This window comes from Anomaloglossus baeobatrachus, chromosome 3 (assembly GCF_048569485.1).
Source record: "Anomaloglossus baeobatrachus isolate aAnoBae1 chromosome 3, aAnoBae1.hap1, whole genome shotgun sequence".
NCBI lineage: Eukaryota > Metazoa > Chordata > Amphibia > Anura > Aromobatidae > Anomaloglossus > Anomaloglossus baeobatrachus.
The window spans coordinates 144,182,214-144,202,294 of record NC_134355.1 but is presented as its reverse complement, the minus strand read 5'-3'; the positions used below and the strand labels follow the sequence as shown (position 1 = coordinate 144,202,294).

At 41.8% G+C, this 20,081-nt stretch overlaps 1 protein-coding gene across 3 annotated transcripts in view; it reads left to right on the top strand.

Moving 5' to 3' along the window:
* LTBP1 (latent transforming growth factor beta binding protein 1) overlaps window positions 1–20,081 on the top strand; it is a 528,942-nt gene that overhangs the window by 122,191 nt on the left and 386,670 nt on the right. For all 3 annotated transcript variants that reach the window (XM_075339498.1, XM_075339499.1, XM_075339500.1), the window contains exon 3: window positions 8,484–8,775. In XM_075339498.1, coding sequence (XP_075195613.1) covers window positions 8,484–8,775 — 292 coding nt within the window. The remainder of the gene's footprint in view (window positions 1–8,483; window positions 8,776–20,081) is intronic.

Sequence of the window (20,081 nt, the reverse complement as noted above, 5' to 3'; positions counted from 1 at the left end):
ATCTAAAATGCTCACTATACCCCTAGATAGAAGCCTTGAGGGGTCTAGTTTCCAAAATGGTGTCACTTGTGAGGGGTTTCTTCTGTTTAGGTACCTTAGCGGACCTGTAAATGCAACATGGTGCCTGCAATCTATTTCAGCCAAATTTGCTTTCCAAAATTCAAATATTGCTCCTTCTGTTCCGAACCCTCCCATTTGTCCAAACAGAGGTTTCTGACCACATGTGGGGTATCGGCGCGCTCATAAGAAAGTGGGGAACAAGTTTAGGGGTCCATTTTATTGTGTTATTTCTTCTAAAAGTGAATAAATTTGGGTTAGAGCAACATTTTTAGGTAAAATTTAATTTTTGCTTTTTTTCATTCCACATTGCTTTTGTTCATGTGAAGCACCTGAAGGGTTAATAAACTTCTTGAATGTGGTTTTGAGTACTTTGGGGGGTGCAGTTTTTAGAATGGTGTCACTTTTGGGTATTTTCTGTCATCTAGGCCTATTGAAGTCACTTCAAATGTGATGTGGTCCCTAAAAAATGGTTTTGTAAATTTTGATGTAAAAATGAGAAATCGCTGATAAACTTTGAACCCCTCTAACTTCCTAACAAAAAAAAAAATTGTTTCCAAAATTGTGCTGATGTAAAGTAGACATGTGGGAAATGTTATTTATAAACTATTTTGTGTCACAGAAATCTCTGGTTTAACGGTATAAAAATTCAAAAGTTGAAAATTGCAAAATTTTCAAAAATCTTGCCAATATTCAATTTTTTTCATAAATATACGCAAAAAATATTGTCCTAAATTTGGTACTAACATGAAGTCCAATATGTGACGAAAAAACAATCTCAGAATCATCGGGATCCGTTGAAGCGTTCCAGAGTTATAACCTCATGAAGTGACACTGGTCAGAATTGCAAAATTTGGTCTGGTCATTAATGTGAAAATTAGCTCCGTCACTAAGGGGTTAAAGAGGCAGGATTGGGCAAATCGGTTTCTAAATGGAGTGTGAAGGTCAGTCCTAGGACCAATTGACTTTTAGTCAAGGTCAAGGGGGTAAGGTAAGCCGAATTAAACACATTAAATCACAAAAATGCAAACTGGAAATTGTCCATAAAGCTTGACACAAGCTAATCAAGCACTGAAACGTGAAGCTCTTCACTTTTAGAGTCCAAGAGATGTTTCATGGCTCCCCAGTCTTGACACTGTGGTTGAGAGGTACGATGTCACCTTAGCAATAAGATTTCATGACTTTGAGTAGTCAAGCACATTGCTCACCTGCCAAAGAATAATGGTGGCAGCTTGTAGTGGTCAGCACCCACAAATTTCCATGAACATTGTTGGCTTGAAAATTAGCAATGGAAAAACATTTTGAAAACTTGGGAGCAGTTAAGGCCAAAATGTCTTCTAGAGTACCAACTGCAGGTGGTACAATCGCAGGATCCTTTATTGATTGTATATAGCCAATTGTGCCTGTGTGGTTTCAGCAAGTTCTTTACCCATCCAAGAATGCAAATGCCAACAAAGCCTACATTTCTTATCATCTTTGAATTTATGATTTGCAAAATACTTCAAGGAGGTGGTGCAATTACCAAATATGCTCATACCAGGACGTTTGTGAGATATTGATGTAGAGGAATTCAGGTCTCATATACTATGTCTGTTAATTGATGTTCCTTAACAACAGACTTACAGACTTTTTTTATATTGCATTTTGTTAAGGAGCAAATGAGAAACATTCAGTCAATTTTTAAATGGCGGGGAGCACATCACAGAAAGTCTATTAAAGTAGTTCTGAAAGATGTTTATGGCAAAAAAAGACAGCAAAAAGTGATGTGACACCCTAAAATCTAAAAAGGGCAAAGAAACAGAAAAATATATAAGAAATGATTCATCTTCCATTTCCTAATTTTCTTAGTCAATGCAAGTGTCTGCTCTCCTTTATAGAACCTACCACCCTCCATATTTAGGGATAATGTACATTTGGAATTGATTAGGCTTTTTATGTTTTTAACAGCTAATTACTTTTACATGCCATAAACTTTTAAGTGACAGGTTAATAGAACGATACAATAATTATTCATGCTCGGTGGTTTAGACCACACACCGTGCCCTGCAGGAAATGATGGTTATACTTCACTGAATATTGTACCCAAGTGTGAGAACAGATTTCACGCCGGTAATGAATAGAGTTTTTCTCACATCACTGAATATTATTCTTTAAAATCATTTCAAAAAGACCCAGAAAGAAAGGTGCCTGTGTGCGTCTGTGGCTAACTCAATAGATCTGCAGTGTAGTGGAACATTGTAATTCTGGGAAGGAGTACAACAACAGGACACCTGCCATGTAGCAGAGACGTGTGTTTTTATACCATACTCACATTGGCTCTCGGAGAGGAGTTAGGGTTGCAAAATCATTGTTGTTTCTTCCTACTACTATGTAAGAGTCCTGAGCTGAACCTGTCAGTGACGTGCGGAGTAGTGAATGTTGCTGATCTCTGCACTTTTCATGTCAAGTGTTCAAAGTAAAAGTTAAGCTGTTGGAAGCGTTAGTACGTTTCTACGATTGTTTTTATTCCATCTTCGCTGCATCCAGAATGGTGGTTGTGGAATTTAAGCATGCCTGTCATAACTTTTGCCTAAATCAGTAGTTCAAGTGAATATATTAAGTTCTGTATTACATCTTATTAGAGGAAATTGACATTTACTCAGATTTGGGCAGAGTAGATTCCTAAATATCAGAATATCTTAGACACATGACATAGGAGCTATGTCCTGATTTATTTTCCAGTGACAATTTTTTAACGTAAAAATAAAAATAATTTTTCTAATTAGTAAAACACACAAATAAGTGGCTACTTGTAATACCCTGTGTATTGTTTTTTATTTCAATGTATATGGTACAGTACATTTCTTAAAACTAAACCGTCATGGATAAAGCCCAAGAGATCATGCAGATATCCCAATGCTGTCACCGATTTGTTATAAACAACACTCTGCGGCATCCAGTTGTTAGGACAATGTGCAATTGACTGACAATTGATGAACGAAGCAATGGCTGCTTTTGCTACGAGGCCAATTATTGTGCATTTTCACAATGAACTTGTAGTATAGATACCCAATTCCAAAGCATGGAATACATCTAATATATAAAGCTGAATGTGTGTATGTGTGTGTGCATGTCCGGGATTGGAATCTGCATCGTCGCAGCTACAGCCACAAAATTTTGCACACTCACACTTCTGGACCCCAAGAGCGTCATAGGCTATGTTTTGAGGGAAAATTTTAACCCCGCTCTTTACAGTTATTCACCAAAAAAACCTGCCTCCATTAAAGTGAATGGAGCTGGGAGCCACCATGCAGCCAGAACATCAGAAGAATGCGCAGCCACGCCCTTATATGGAATGTTGGCATGTCACAATGCAGCCAGGGAAAGAGACAGACACAGACAGGGAAAGAGACAGCCACAGACAGGGTAAGAAACAGACATAGACAGGGTAAGAGACAGACACAGACAAAGAAACAGACTGACAGGGAAAGAGACAGACAGGGAAAGAGAGAAAAAGAGACAGACAGGGAAAGAGACAGAGAGGGAAAGAGACAGACAGGGAAAGAGAAGGAAAGAGACAGACAGGGAAAGAGAGGGAAAGAGACAGACAGGGAAAGTGACAGAGATAGATAGACAGACAGGGAAAGAGATTAAGACAGACGGAGAAAGAGACAGAGACAGACAGGGAAAGAGACAGACAAAGAGAGAGAGAGATACAGAGGGGGAGACAGACAGAGAATGGGAGAGAAACAGAGAGACAGTTACTATCCCGGGCAGCGCCGGGTGCTATGTTGTGAGGCGAAATTTTAACCCTGTACGTTCCAATTTGCCAATCAATATTGCCCCTATCTACATAATGGGGAAAAAGTGAAACGAAAGGTGTTGGGGGCAAATTGACAGCTGCCAGATGTGAACAAGGGGGACTTAAAAAATGAGGCGATGGCACCAAAGAGTATATACCGTACAGTTGCTAAGGTGGGGCCTCGACATGGGATACTCACCACACTCGGGGATATGAACACACACACAAAATGCGCCACACTACCACGTACTTGAACACATATACCACCCTCAGCACACATTTCACCACACATGCACCAACCTCGCCACATAATCGCCCTAAAACACACACAAGTCTGGTATTATCCTTCAAAAATAAAAATCTGATTAATAAGCAGCCAAACTACAAGAATAACAAATGTACCACATAGGAAATACGTCAGCTTTCAGTCACATGACCTATCTATTTTGTGTATGTGTGAGCTAATATATACTGTCAAGGGGGGAGGGCTTTCTGTTGCCTGGAGATTTATCAGGCTGCCAATAGCAACCAATCACAGCTTAGCTTCTATTTTGCTACAGTTAATTAATCTGAGCTCTGATTTGTTAATATAGGCAACAATTTAATAATTACATTTCTATCTATTTATTTTGTGTTTTTTTGTGTGCAGAATACATTATTGTTAATACATTCTATTTTGTTAACAGCAGTTATTAACCCGGGTGAAGCCGGGTAGTACAGCTAGTATATATATATTTCGGTACAGTCACTGCCAAGCTCCACAATATTTCCAAGAAAACTAGCTGCCCCCACCAATCATCTATACAGACCGATTGGACACAATTTACTGGTAATTTTGGGCCTTTGAGACTTTAGGGATGTGATTTATAGAGCAAGAGGAATGAAGCTATTAAATTGTATAAATTTTATCCAAAAAGTGGGCAGTGTTTATAAAAATATACAAAAGATATTACAAAAAGGACCAAACAATATAATGTATATTGTTACATAAGAAATAAATGGGACAAACAAAATAAAAGTACTAGACTTGATGGCACAGAAATAGCGCGGATCTATGTAGGGAAGAACTCCAGCGAAATGTGGAACAATCCTACAAAGACCTTTATCTTCTAGTATTGAACAAAGGCGTCAACTCAAAATCTGTATTTATTCAAGAACAGTCACTCCCAAATTCTTCCTCTTGGTGACCTCAGATGAGGCTGGTCATGGGATGTGGCTCAGGTCTTTAGAAAATTATTGTATCTCCAACTTTCAGAATATCTTTGCCCCTGGAGGTCTCAGGTGGAAGATTTTGATGCCATATTAGCTATCATGATGTTACCTTTCCATAGATAGGAAATATACAGTCTGCAGAATTATTAGGCAAATGAGTATTTTGATCACATGATAAGTTGTATACATGTTGTCCTACTCCAAGCTGTACAGGCTTGAGAGCCAACTACCAATTAAGTAAATCAGGTGATGTGCATCTCTGTAATAAGGAGGGGTGTGCTGTAATGACATCAACACCCTATATAAGGTGTGCTTAATTATTAGGCAACTTCCTTTCCTTTGGCAAAATGGGTCAGAAGAAAGATTTGACGGGCTCTGAAAAGTCCAAAATTGTGAGATGTCTTGCAGAGGGATGCAGCAGTCTTGAAATTGCCAAACTTTTGAAGCTTGATCACCGAACAGTCAAGTGTTTCATGGCAAATAGCCAACAGGGTCGCAAAAAGCGTTTGGGCAAAAAAGGCACAAAATAACTGCCCATGAATTGAGGAGCTCCACTCCGACTCAGACGCCAGCAAGGTGGAGGTGGGGTACTGGTATGGGCTGGTATCATCAAAGATGAACTTGTGGGACCTTTTCAGGTTGAGGATGGAGTGAAGCTCAACTCCCAGCCAGTTTCTGGAAGACAACATCTTCAAGCAGTGGTAAAGGAAGACGTCGGTATCGTTCAAGAAAAACATGATTTTCATGCAGGACAATGCTTCATCACATGCATCCAACCACTGGCCAGTAAAGGTCTAAAAAATGAAAAAATAATGACATGGCCCCCTTGTTCACCTGATCTAAACCCCATAGAGAACCTGTGGTCCCTCATAAAATGTAAGATCTACAGGGAGGGAAAACAGTACACCTCTCGGAACAGTGTCTGGGAGGCTGTGGTGGTTGCTGCACGCAATGTAGATCGTAAACAGATCAAGCAACTGACAAAATCTATGTATGGTAGGCTATTGAGCATCATCATAAAGAAAGGTGGCTATATTGGTCACTAATTTTTGGGATTTTGTTTTTGCATGTAAGAAATGTTTATTTCTAAATTTTGTGCAGTTATATTGGTTTACCTGGTGAAAATAAACAAGTGAGATGGGCATATATTTGGTTTTTATTAAGTTGCCTAATAATTCTGCACAGTAATAGTTACCTGCACAAACAGATATCCTCCTAAGATAGCCAAATCTAAAAAAACCCACTCCAACTTCCAAAAATATAAAGCTTTGATATTTATGAGTCTTTTGGGTTGATTGAGAATATACTTGTTGATCAATAATAAAAAAGTCCTCTAAAATACAACTTGCCTAATAATTCTGCACATAGTGTAGTTTTCCACACAGATTAATGTTCCCCGACAATAAGTTGTCTTCCAGAAACTGGCAGTAGGTCTGGGAGTTGAGCTTCACTCCATCCTCAATCCGAACAGGTCCCACAAGTTCATCTTTGATGATACCAGCCCATACCAGTACCCCACCTCCACCTTGCTGGCGTCTGAGTCAGAGTGGAACTCTCTGCCCTTTACTGATCCAGCCTCTGGCCCATCCATCTGGCCCATTTTCATCAGTCCATAAAACCTTTGAAAAATCAGTCTTAAGATATTTATTGGCCCAGTCATGATGTTTTATCTTATGTTTCTTGTTCAAAGGTGGTAGTTTTTTACCTTCCTTACCTTGGCCATGTCCCTGAGTATGGCACACCTTGTGCTTTTTGATACTCCAGTAACGTTGTAGCTCTGAAATATGGCCAAACTGGTGGCAAATAGCATCTTGGCAGCTTTACGCTTGATTTTCCTCAATTCATGGGCAGTTATTGTGCGTCTTTTTTGCCCCAAACGCTTCTTGCGACCCTGTTGGCTATTTGCCATGAAACGCTTGATTGTTCGGTAATCAGGCTTCAAAAGTTAGGCAATTTCAAGACTGCTCCATCCCTCTGCAAGACATCTCACAATTTTGGACTTTTCAGAGCCCGTCAAATCTCTCTTCTGACCCATTTTGCCAAAGGAAAGGAAGTTGCCTAATTAAGCACACCTTAGATAGGGTGTTGATGTCATTACACCACACCCCTCCTCATTACAGAGATGTACATCACCTGATTTACTTAATTGGTAGTTGTCTGTCAAGCCTATACAGGTTGGAGTAGAACATGTAAACAAATTATCATGTGATCAAAATACTCATATGCCTAATAATTCTGCACACAGTGTATAAGGGTCCCATAATCCTGTATGGACGACTGTGAGGGGCCTAATATTCTGTATGGAGGACTATGTGGGACCCATTATTATGTATGACGGAATATGTGGGGCACATTTATCTGTATAGTGGACTATGTTGGGCACATTATTCTGAAGATTATGTGGAGCCTGCAACTTGGTTGGCCCACGACTTTGTCCAAGTTTTTAACTTTGGCCCTCTGTGTATTTAAGTTTTACATTCCTGCTTTAAGGCACTTTCGTTTGTGCTTTTGGTATAGAATTTTCTATGGAAGGTCTATACTAATGTTAAGCAAAAAGAGTCACTTTACAATGAGCCAATGACCACTGTGCCAGAGCTTTGCAAACCTCCTCCTATCTGCTAGCATCCCTGGTGCCTTTTGTGATTAGGTTTCTAGGCATGAGGTTGTGCATTCATCATACCACAACAATAACATCACTTGGGCCTACTAATCAGAAGAGTAGCTGGGGATTCCGGCAGGCAGGAGAAGGTTCACAGGGATCTGGTCTGGCGGCCACAAACTACTGAAATGGCCTATGGGCTGTTTTGCTGCAAATAATTTTGCTCAACTCTAGTCAATACCTTTTCCATGGTGATGGTGCATTTATGTCTCACAAAAGTACAAAGTGATAAACAAATATTAATGAATTAACATAAATAAAATATTAAAGAAATTCAAAATAAAGTAATATTTATGTTCAGTTTGGTTTGGGTCCATATAAACATAAAGAATATTATTTTGTGGTTTCAGAGCGTTTACGGTATGTTGTTTTGTGATGAATTATCCATATAGATTTTTTCCTAGTTTTCAAGATCTTCCCACGCAATTTTTTGATAAGAGCTTTGTTTTTTACTTCCATATCATGTGGTGCACAAAGGATGGAGGAATTTCCGTACCCTGTAATTGTGCGGTCATCACATGAGCTAGACAGATTTGTGTCCACTGAAAGTAAAGAATAAAGGTTCCCATGAAATATCAGGAAGCAATTGATGCCAAAAGCATATTCTACAATTGTATACATTTTAATTAGACAATAAATACATTTTTTTGGGGGGGGGGGGGCTAAAACCATAATGCTTATTTAAACCCTTTTCATAGTGTTGTTATATAGCAGGAGTTAATCTTTGCTGTCATCCGCCTAATTTTTGTATCTTTCTTTCTTCTTCAACAACAGCAAATTGTTCTCCGCCATGCCAGAACGGTGGAATGTGTCTCCGTCCACATCTTTGTGTTTGCAAACCTGGAACTAAGGGAAAAGTTTGCGAAGAGAGGGCTACCCAAGACACGTCTTCCACAGGTACATATAGTCAGGGTGCAGGCGCTCCAGCCCCTCCACTGCGGCCCATTCCTCAACAGGCAGCTCCACAGTCAGTGCCAAAGAAGGTACAAGCATCTCCTGAATCCACTCAAGGACAAGTGACGCTAGCGCTAAAGCAAAAGCCACAAATCATCGTATCTCAGCCTCAGTAAGTCTATAGCCTTCATTACTTTCATTTTTAATTTATCTGTATGTACAAGAGCCCCAATCAGTAATGTTTTTCTTTTACTTATATTGGCTTTAAAAGTTGGAAACCTTCAGGTCAGAACTTTAACAGCTTTTTGTGAATATTGTAAGAATTTTTGGAATTGTTGCAATTTGCATATGACTTCTTCCCTGATGCCGGCACATTGTGATTGATCCATGGTCATGGCAATCTGTGACTTTCGGTACATTATTTATTATATTTGAGCAGCCTCAGCAAAAACTAAGGTTATATTTACACATGCCAGTCATGGCGTTTACATGAACGCTGCTTACCTACATGCAAGTCTGTTTAGACTGTCAGAACACTCTTCTATGTGCACAGAATGATTGTATTAAAGTCGTCCAGGTTTGGCACAAAGGTTTTCAGTTACTCTACATGACAGCAGACTTGTGAATCCTCACATTGTGCACACTTCGCACTGTCAGGACTCTCTGCTGCTGGTGGCAATACCTGGCAGTCATGTGACCACAAGTGTGTGATGTGCATACTTCTGGCCACATTCCAACTAGATGTGTGCAGTCTCACTCATTGCACTTGCATTGAGCAAGGCATGGTCCAGGTTTGGCACAAAAGTCTGCAGTTACTCTACATGACTGCAGACTTATGAATCCTCACATTGCGCACACTTTGCACTGTCAGGACTCTCTGATGCCGGTGGCGATCCTGGCAGTCATGTGACCACAAGTGTTTGATGTGCATACTTCCAGCCACATTCCAACTAGACCTATGCAGCGTTGCTTAATTCACTTGCATTGAGTGAGGCCATGCACATCATGGCGCAATTGCATACTTACGGTCATATCATCGCCTGCTCTTGCCAGGGGAAAATCCTGACATCACACTTTGTGCGCAATATGAGGATTCACAGTCACATAAAGTATCTGCAGACTTTTGTGCCAAACCTCTAAAGGGACTTTTAGCAACTAAATAAGAAGGAAAGCTGAGCACTAACTTCCAGTTAGCAATCACTGCGCCTCATTCACCTGTCTCGGTGAGCAGACTTTTAACTCCTAAGTACGGGTCTGCAACTGGCGGTGCAACTTCAAAAAGAATAAGCATATAACAGTCAGCATAAAAAATGTGAGGATAGAAGGCACTCACCAGTTTTTTTCTTTCAGAAAAATTCACATTTATTCTTTTAAGAAAAGGAAAAACATCCTAGGAAGGAGGGGAGAGGGAGAGAGGGAGACACAGGACACCCGTGTCTCCCTCTCCCCCTCCTTCCTAGGATGTTTTTCCTTTTTTTAAAAGAATAAATGTAAATTTTTCTGCAAGAAAAAATTGGAAAGTGACTTTTATACAATCATTGTCTGCACATGTTAACGGCAGCACATTTCTTGTTTATACAAGGCGATGTGCGGCAAAGAATGATAACTTTTAAGCTGCTTTACAGTCATCGCACCCAACAAACGAGCATTTTGCACGACCACTGCGTGATTAGCAGCCTGTATAGACAGGCCGATTATGGGAAACTAGGAACACTCATTCCTAATTATCAGCCCATATAAATTTGTTTAACAGCAGTAGATGCAAAGGCTTTTGAGTGCATATGAGCTTTAATGTTTTCTTATGAGAAAAAGAAAACATGCAACCATCTTTACGGATCCATTTACCTGAACCGACCGCCGACACTAAGCAACTACCAGTCATCTACTTGTTTGCTGTTTAGCGGTCATTTACTAGCTTGTTTACATAGGTTGGTCACGGTATATGATAATCTGTGACAGATGGTTCAGTGCGCATAGCGTGTCATTGTTCTTGGCAGTGCAAGTTTTATTTACAAAGGACAATGTGCTGCCGAGAACAATGATTTTTGTGCAGCACAAAAGACCATCCACCTGACGAAGGAGCGTTGTGCTCATTTGTCTGGTGACTGTCAAGCTGTGTAGACTGCATGATTGTGAGGCGAGCGCTCCTAGCAATGTTTGTTCACGATAATCGTGCAGTGTAAGGCCTTGTGCGCACTAGGCGTTTTTGCTGCGTTTTTAGCGGCGGTTTTTACCGCGTTTTTGTGCTGAAAACGCAGTGACATTGCTTCCCCAGCAATGTCTATGGGTTTTCAGAAGTGCTGTCCGCACACAGCGTTTTTTTGTAGCTGCGTTTTTGTGGTGACCACAAAAATGCAGCATGTCAATTATTTCTGCGTTTTTCACTGCGTTTTTCACCCATTGAGTTCAATGAGATGTTCAACAACGCAATGAAAAACGCATATAGCTGCGTTTCTATGACTGAAATAGCAGCTATAAACGCAAGGGGTGGGCAGTAAAGTGACGTGTACAGGAAGAGGATTCCTTCTGTTGGTAAACACAGAAGCATGAATCCTCCCGATACCGTCACCGCTGCGTCCACAACCCGCCCGGTGTCATGTCAGCTCCGTGCGGCGCCATGTCTGGGAGGGAGGTGGAGGCAGCGGCGAAAACAAAAGTGAACAGTAGAAAAAAAAAATGTCATATATACTCACCTGTCTGCAGGGTCCCGGTGCCATGCCCGCTCCCATCTCCTCCCGGTACCGCCGCTCTGGCTGTGTGCAGTCTCCCCGGCGCACATACGAAGCTTGCAGGACTTGGCGGTGGATCACCTGATGCAGTCACCTGACGCATCAGCTGATCGTAATTCTCGCAGTGTCGCCGGCTTTTTCGCGCCCGGACGGCTATCAGCTGATCCTGCCATCAGGGGACTTCATCAGCTGATTACCGGCAGCTCCTGCAGCGATGGGACAGGATCAGACTCTCATCCGATCGCTGCAGGAGCTGCCGGTAATCAGCATAGACGTATTTATTTATTTATTTATTTTTTTTGCACCGATGCATCAGCTGATTGTATAATCGGCTTTTATACAATCAGCTGATGTGTGATGTGCTTCAGCCCCTAGAACCTGACACATCGTCTGATCGGTATGCCTTCCAGCAAATCGATCAGATGATATTGGATCCGGATTGAACGGCGTGGGACCCTGACCCAGGATTACTTCGGAGGGGGGTTCTTTATTTCAATAAAGATGGAGTCACTAATTGTGTTGTGTTTTATTTCTAATAAAAATATTTTTCTGTGTGTTGTGTTTTTTTTTTTATCATTACTAGAAATTCATGGTGGCCATGTCTAATATTGGCGTGACACCATGAATTTCGGGCTTAGGGCCAGCTGATAATATACAGCTAGCCCTAACTCCATTATTACCCAGTGAGCCACCCGGCATCAGGGCAGCTGGAAGAGTTGGATACAGCGCCAGAAGATGGCGCTTCTATGAAAGCGCCATTTTCTGGGGTGGCTGAGGGACTGCAATTCACAGCGGGGGTGCCCAGAAAGCATGGGCACCCTGCACTGTGGATTCCAATCCCCAGCTGCCTAGCTAAACCCGGCTGGACTCAAAAATTGGGCGAAGCCCACGTCATTTTTTTAAAAAATTATTTCATGAAATTCATGAAATATAAAAAAAAGGACTTCCCTATATTTTTGGTTCCCAGCCGGGTACAAATAGGCAACTGGGGTTGGGGGCAGCCTGTACCTGCCTGCTGTACCCGGCTAGCATACAAAAATATGGCGAAGCCCACGTCATTTTTTTGGGGGGCAAAAATCTCCTGCATTCAGTCCTGGATGGAGGATGCTGAGCCTTGTAGTTCTGCAGCTGCTGTCTGCTCTCCTGCATACACTAGTTCTGCAGTTGTCTGCTCTCCTGCATACAATGAACATTTTGAAGAAGGAAATGACATCAGACCTTTTTTTTTTCATCAACAATCTTTAATGGCATTGTGCACTGATTAAAAACGCAGTGAGCAAAAACGCAGCAAAAAACACACCAAATCGCGGTAAAAACGCATGCGTTTTTATCGCGTTTTTTAGCCGCGGGTGCGTTTTTTGAGACAAAAACGCACATAAAAACGCAGCGTGAAAAAAACGCCTAGTGCTCACATACCCTAAGATGAGCCCTTTCTGTTGATTTAACACAGTGAGGCTGTGTCACTGCCAACCTATCATTTTACAGCCGCTTGTGGCTGACCAAACGTTGTTGGGTATTGTAGGCTAAAGCATGTAATGCATTGGAAAAAATGAAAAAGGTGAATACTAGAGATGATTACAGATATTTGTAGAACCCCGTTCCAGAAGCCATGTTGGAAGTTCATGGCTGTCGGACGAGAACCCTACTAACTGCCTCCTACCTGCCAGAATCCCCGGTACCTGTTTTGATTTAGAGACCTGGCGCAATGTCATTTTCGGCAAGAAGGGGGAGATTTGCAGGGTTTTGGTCATGTGGTGAGGGTCTTATGAATCCTTCTGATCTGCTCTAGTGAATACATCCAGTGGGTGGGGCCATATATGACAGGCATTCAGACTATAAGGCTAAGTGCCTACGATCAGTGTTTGCAGCGTTTTGGATGTAGCATGCTTTAGCTGCGTCCAATTTACTGCGTTGTACAGTACAAGCATAGTGGATGGGACGTCTAGAAATCCCGTGCCCAATATCCTTCTTTTTTCCACAGCAAACACTGACCTGCAGTGTGGCTTTCCAGACCGCAGCATGTCAGTTGTTTGCTGCAGATTCGCATGTGTCCTCTGTAGGGAGAACACAAGCGAAAGACCGCAGCGCACTGAACCCTGATCGTGGGCACGAGCAGCTGCCGTCTGTTGCGGAGGAGACTCGTGGTCCTGCAGGTCAGTACATGTTGCGTCCAGGACACAGTGAGTCCTGATCGTGGGCACATACCCTTAGGCTTTTTTTTTAGCTCCAAAAATAGTGTATTTTAGACACAAGATTATCCCAGTAAACAGATGTAGCAAACGTTGTCATAAGTTGCAATGCAGCATGTTGATAACGTATCACAAAAGAATATCTAACTTAAAGGAAATCTGTCAGCAAGTTTTGGCCAACAAATATTAGAGCAACATAATGGGGCAGAAACTCTGATCCCAGCGATATGTCACTTATTGGGCTGGTTAGTGTAACTTCAATATAATCAGTGTTTTATCAGCAGGAGATTATCACTAGAGGACTGGTTGTTTCATGCCGTGTAGTCCTCCTGCTATGTGTAATCCAAACCACAAAAATGATTTTCAGCTTTCTGCCTATGCACAGTGTACACAGAAAGCTGTCAATCAGTGGTGTGGGCTGGGTTATACAGAGCTCAGCATTTAGAAAACTGGTGAATCTGCAGCGAGAGATCTATTATATTTGTATGTTACAGTTTTACACCAAGAATGCTGCCCCTTTTTTATATACTTGTCTTAGGCATTACAAGTTACACAATATTTTTCGTTTATTCATTATTTTTTAACATTTACAGAAATATGTAATGCATAATGTAAAATCCATGACCTGCAAAGCAATGCTGATTGTCTGACACTTAAAACCTTATATCCCAAGAAAGAGAATTGACTTTATACAGTGTATGTTGTGTCAATGACGAGTCTTTAGTCATAATAATATGAAGAAAGGAGTATAGATAATCTACAGAGGCACTAAATTAACGGAAACACTGAAAGTCGTTTCTAAATATCTATTCAAACCACAGCTTGTATTTTCCCATTGGGCAGTAGGGGGCAAGCTTTAGTTTCTTTCACATTATTATGGTACGGAGTACAGATACAAACAGTAGTGGATTTTAAAGGGGGGTTCCAAGAGGAAAATGCTTCTGCCATTTTTTTTTCTAGTGTCTGTTGTATAATTTTATCTTTTTTCTCAGTGGTTCATAGATTTCAATTTTTTTAAAATTAATTTTATTATGTTTAAATTGGTAGAGGCAGCATGTAACTAATGGGGCATTATACCGTGTAAACAGGCTGGCGATCACTCGATGAACAAGCAACACACTCGTTCATCAAGAGAAATGACCTTTTGTGCAGCAAAAGATCATTGCTCTCAGTGGTGCATCATCCTGTGTAAAGCCGTACTGCTGTTAGGAAGCCTTTTTGCACTGAGTGATCTAGTATTGATAAGTCAGTGCACATCCTTTACTTTGATCTACCTGTGTGAACAGGACTCTTAGGCGGGCTTTGCACGTTGCGACATCGCAAGCCGATGGTGCGATGTCGCACGCGATAGTCCCCGCCCCCGTCGCAGGTACGATATCTTGTGATAGCTGGCGTAGCGAAAATTATCGCTACGCCAGCTTTACATGCACTCACCTGCCCTGCGACCATCGCTCTGGCCGCGAACTGCCTCCTTCCTAAGGGGGCGGGTCGTGCGGCATCACAGTGACGTCACACGGCAGGCGGCCAATGGCGGCGGAGGGGCGGAGATGAGCAGGATGTAAACATCCCGCCCACCTCCTTCCTTCCGCATAGCAGGCATGGTAAGGAGATATTCCTCGTTCCTGCGGCTTCACACACAGCGATGTGTGCTGCCGCAGGAACGAGGAACAACATCGTACCTGTCGCGGCACTGGCATTATGGAAATGTCGGAGCCTGCACCGATGGTACGATAACGACGCTTTTGCGCTCGTTCATCATATCATCTAGGATTTACACACTGCGACATCGCAAGTGACGCCGGATGTGCGTCAGTTTCGATTTGACCCCACTGACATCGCACCTGCGATGTCGTAGTGTGCAAAGCCGCCCTTACTGCTGAGAATAAGGAAGCCCTTGTGTACTGAGTGATCGAGTATTGATTGCTCAGTGCGCATCGTTTACTTTGGTCTGCTTGTGTAAACAGGACTTGCACTGCTGAGAGCAAGGAAGCCTTTGTGCACTGAGTGATCAGGTGTTGATAACGCAGTGCGCATCATTTACTTTGGTCTGCCTGTATAAACAGGGATTCACATAACTGCTAATTAGTAAAAGTTTATCGATTGGCGATTGTATCATGCCACCAGTTAGTCTGTGCATTCACATCCTGATTTATAAGCTAAACATGTACATTGTCATTAATAGGTACTATGTTTGCCTGAAGTTGGCATACATTTCTATAACTTTTGCATTTATTCGGTGCTATACAGTGAATGTACACCTCAAACATTTGTATTTTCTAGCTCTTTTACCACAGATAGTATCTGAGTGTCTCATTATACTAAAGTGAGGATTCCCAGTCCTGAGTTGTTTAGAGTATAATCAGCCTAGTAGGACACCAGTTCTACAAGGCACTGGAGCTGGTGCTGCATCAGATGGATTCAGCACCACCTGCTGGGAGTAGATGATGAACACTGTTACAGAGAAATGCCAACACCTTGTTTCATAGCTTTAAATCGAGTCATTTGTAGATACCACAAAGATTCCCTTAAAGGGATTGTCCAGGATAGATTTATTGATGGCATATGCAGCTTGCATCCCCACCGATCAGATGATAGCAGTCCCTCAGAATAGCACAGCTCCGTTCTGAACCTCAGCTCCTACTGAAGCTGAACTGCAGTAACCGAGAACAGCTACTAACAGAAATGATAGCCATACAGAATATCCTGGACAGTCTGTTGCAATACGGATCTTTGATTACCTTGTCAAGAAAAAATAATCATGTGTCTGACTATTTTGAAGGTGGAGACTCTTGTACAGATTATTATGACTAGAATTGTCATTATTTTACAGTGACTACAGCTCATTACTTCATATTGGAATTATGGGCTGTATACATTTATCACTTGAAATCCTAATGATTTAGTATGGTGTTAGTGTCTATAACAGGGGTCCCCAACTCCAGTCCTCAAGGGCCAACAACAGTGCATGTTTTCAGGGTTTCCTTAGTATTGCACAGGTGATAGTTTAATCACCTGCACAGGTGATCATTCCAACACCCATGCAATGCTAAGGAAATCCTAAAAACATGCACTGTTGGTGGCCCTTGAGGACTGGAGTTGGGGAACTCTGGTCTATAAGACATGCTGCTTGTCCATGTTTTTTTATAATTTGTCTAGAAAAAAAATGTAGTTGGAAACCCTGACTACGACACAGTGTCCGTATCTGTGCTGCTACACCGTCACACTTTCTAGAGAAGCTGAAAACAACTTATCAGTGTGGTTCACTCCAACCGATGTGATATTGATGGATAGGAAATCAATATTCTAGTCCTGGACAATCCCCTTAAATCCTTAAACAGGCTGAAGCTAAGTAGAGACACATGAGGTTAGGACTATCCGGCTGTTGTGTATACGGTACATTGAAATCAGTTGTGTGGGAATCTGGTAAGTAACTTTTCAGACTTGACTGATAATTTGAATCGTGTCTATAGTAAGTATAATTCTTCAGAAATCCCATGGTGTGTATTTCTATAGCCCACATTATGACCATCCTCTTGCAGCATTCTTTCCATCGGATTTTTCTAATTGAGATGAATTGCTAGGTGATTGTCTTCATTTTACAGCTTGTCGTATGGCACCTAAAAAAGCTGCCTGTGTCCAGTAGGTGATTACTTCATGGTCTTTTGATTGCCTCCTTTCCTTAGGGTTCGGTTCCACTTGCGTTTTGCACGGGCGAGTGCAATCCAATAAAACATCGGATTGCTCTCACTCTAGTGCAATACTATAGGGCAGTGTCCATCTGTGATTGATTTCTCATGCCACAGTGGCATGCGGAATGAATCGCAGCATGCTGCGTTTGCCAGCGAGTCTTGGCTCACACACCCCCATACAAGTCTATGGGAGAGTGTGAAACATTGCACTGCACTCGGATTACATGCGAGTGCAGTGAGATATACCGTAATAAGAGACAGCCAGCGGAGATGGGTTCTCCCCCCTCTTCTCCGCAGCTGTGACCGCAAGATAGCAGATCACATTAAAGTCGCATGACACTCGGCTGACACCCGCAGCAGAGGGTCATTATCATATCGCTTCCGGTGATCTTGCATCAGAAGCTACATGCTAGTGGAACCGTACCCTTAAAATGAGTCTCTTATTGCTTGAGTACAAACCTTAAATAGGTATTCTCAAGTTTCAAAGTTATGCCTTAACCATGGGATAATGGATAACTTCCTGATCACTAGTGATCTGAGCTCTGAAAAGCCCCGCGTGAATTGAGCAGAAGTTGTTCATGTACGATGCCTCTCCAGCCGAATGCAAAACTTAGCTATATCTCGTGATCCCATTATGAATGAATATAGCGGAGATGTGCATAATTGCTTTTCAGTGCTCCAGTTCTGAAGATCAGTAGTGATCCCAGTGATCAGACCCTCTGTGATGGTGAAGTTATCCCCTATACAACAAATAAGGAATCATTTTCAAACTCGAGAAACCCCCTTTAAAGCCAGTTTTCCAGGGCATGTAATTGAAAAACTAAGGTTGGATGTAAGATATTGTGTTATAACTGGTTCTAAAAGAACTCTAGCCATAGTGGAGCACTCAACACTTGGACTTTGGTTCCTGATGGGACCTAAACAACCCTCTGCCACCACAAAGGAATCTTGCATTTTAACATGGTTATTGGAAAATGGTTACAGATTTTGCATTGGAACTGAGGAGCATCAACAGATGCCGGTAATAAATGCTGGTATGCTAACATTACTTGGAATCCTAGATGTTACAAGAAGGTACAAAGCTTTGGTGTTTACGCTTCTGTTTTGCAGAAAATCATTTTTTTTCTCCGTGACATTAAAAGGTTTGAAACTTTGCAGTTTCTCTATCAGTAAGTTGATAGTTTTGTTCTTTGTAAGTCACCTTTAGCTTTGCTGTTTTTAAAGTGTGGTCCTAACATAGGTGTGACACAATTTTCAGCCTTTAGCCTCTATACACAATTGATTTAAAACAGGTTATTTAAATGTGGGCTTTCAGCTTTAATTCAAAGGATGTTAACAAAATATTAATTATTTAGAAATTATTGTCATTTTTTTCTGCAGTTCTTCCAATTTTTCAGACTCATATCTAACTAGACAATTGACAATTGTATCACACATTAGGTAAATAAAATGTATGAAGTTTTTTTTACATGCGTTACATTTATTTGCACCACAATGTCCAGATCGGCTGTGGGGTCTGAGATCTGTTGGCAATCCGGACATGGCAGTCCATACTTGGGCTGTAAATGTCCGACATGTGAAACTGGCCTTAGCTGTTCATGGTAACTCCCAATATGTGGCCTATCAATAGGCTGGGAAAAAAACAAAAAAAACCCTAAATATGTTTTAAAGTGGCTAAGTCAACAGTTTAATACATTCTTAAAAATTGACCATGCACTGAAGAACTCAGCAACACCAAACTGTCGGGACGAACAAAGAAGGCAACTAAAGTAGATGATCACTATCACTCCGGCCACTCGCATACCTCCAGAGCGCTGCCCCACTCACCATGGTTCCTATCGGCTTCTCATGTCTGGTCTCCCTGCTGAGTTGTCTGTTGCAGCATTTCCTTCTACTGCTGTTTCTACATGTGGCTTGAATCTGGCCTTAGGGAGGCATGACCGGTTTCTACAGAAATTTGTTCAAATCAAAGTTTATTAGAATAGAAGAAGATAATCAAACAATTGCACAGCGCGCAGGCAGAGGGTATAGGTTTCTACAGAAATTTAATCCTGTCATGTCCTTCATAGATTAGGTTACCTGAGCTATACCATGAAAGCCTGGCTCTATTTTAGGCAACTCCTCTCACCACTCCTTGCCCGAATGTGGTTCCTGGCCTGCTACTTCCTAGTTTAAGCATTCCTCCGTATATTGTCTCCTTTTAGCTACTTGGTTTGCTTACCTGCCCTGTCTAACCTTTCCGTTCCTGACCTTGGCTTTGTACTCTGACCCTGTGCTGTTTGCCCCAACTATGGACCATCTGACTTTGCCTCTGTCTCACCCCCTGGTACATGTGCCTCTGACCCTCTGGTCAGCTGTTGCAGTTCCAGGGACTGCCTTGGAGTGGTACCTAGTATCTACTAACAGCCCAGCGTATTCTCCCCCTTAAAGCCTCTTGTGAGCACCCCATGGCATAGTGAGTCTACACCCACCAGCTTGACAATCACAGAATTTTTCTGTGATAAAGTAAAAAACTATTAATCAAGGAATAGAAGGAACAAGGCAAAGGGGAAGACCAGCAATCCAATGCTTGATGCTATCAAGATAGCAATGGAGAAGACCTTAGTGAACCTATCTAGGCTTGCACAAGTTCGTTCCTTCTACAGCTCGTTCTATCAAGTCACCATGGCTCGAGATCTAGCTGAAGACTGTTAAAAAAAAGAAAAAACATTCACAACATCTTGCCTAGGCTAAAATGCTCTAAAGCCTGCTTTACACGTTGCAATTTCGCATACGATATCGTATGCGATTTGCAACGCCCCCATCGTATGTGTGGCACGTTCAATTTGTTGAACGTGCCGCACATACGATTAACCCCCGTCACACATACTT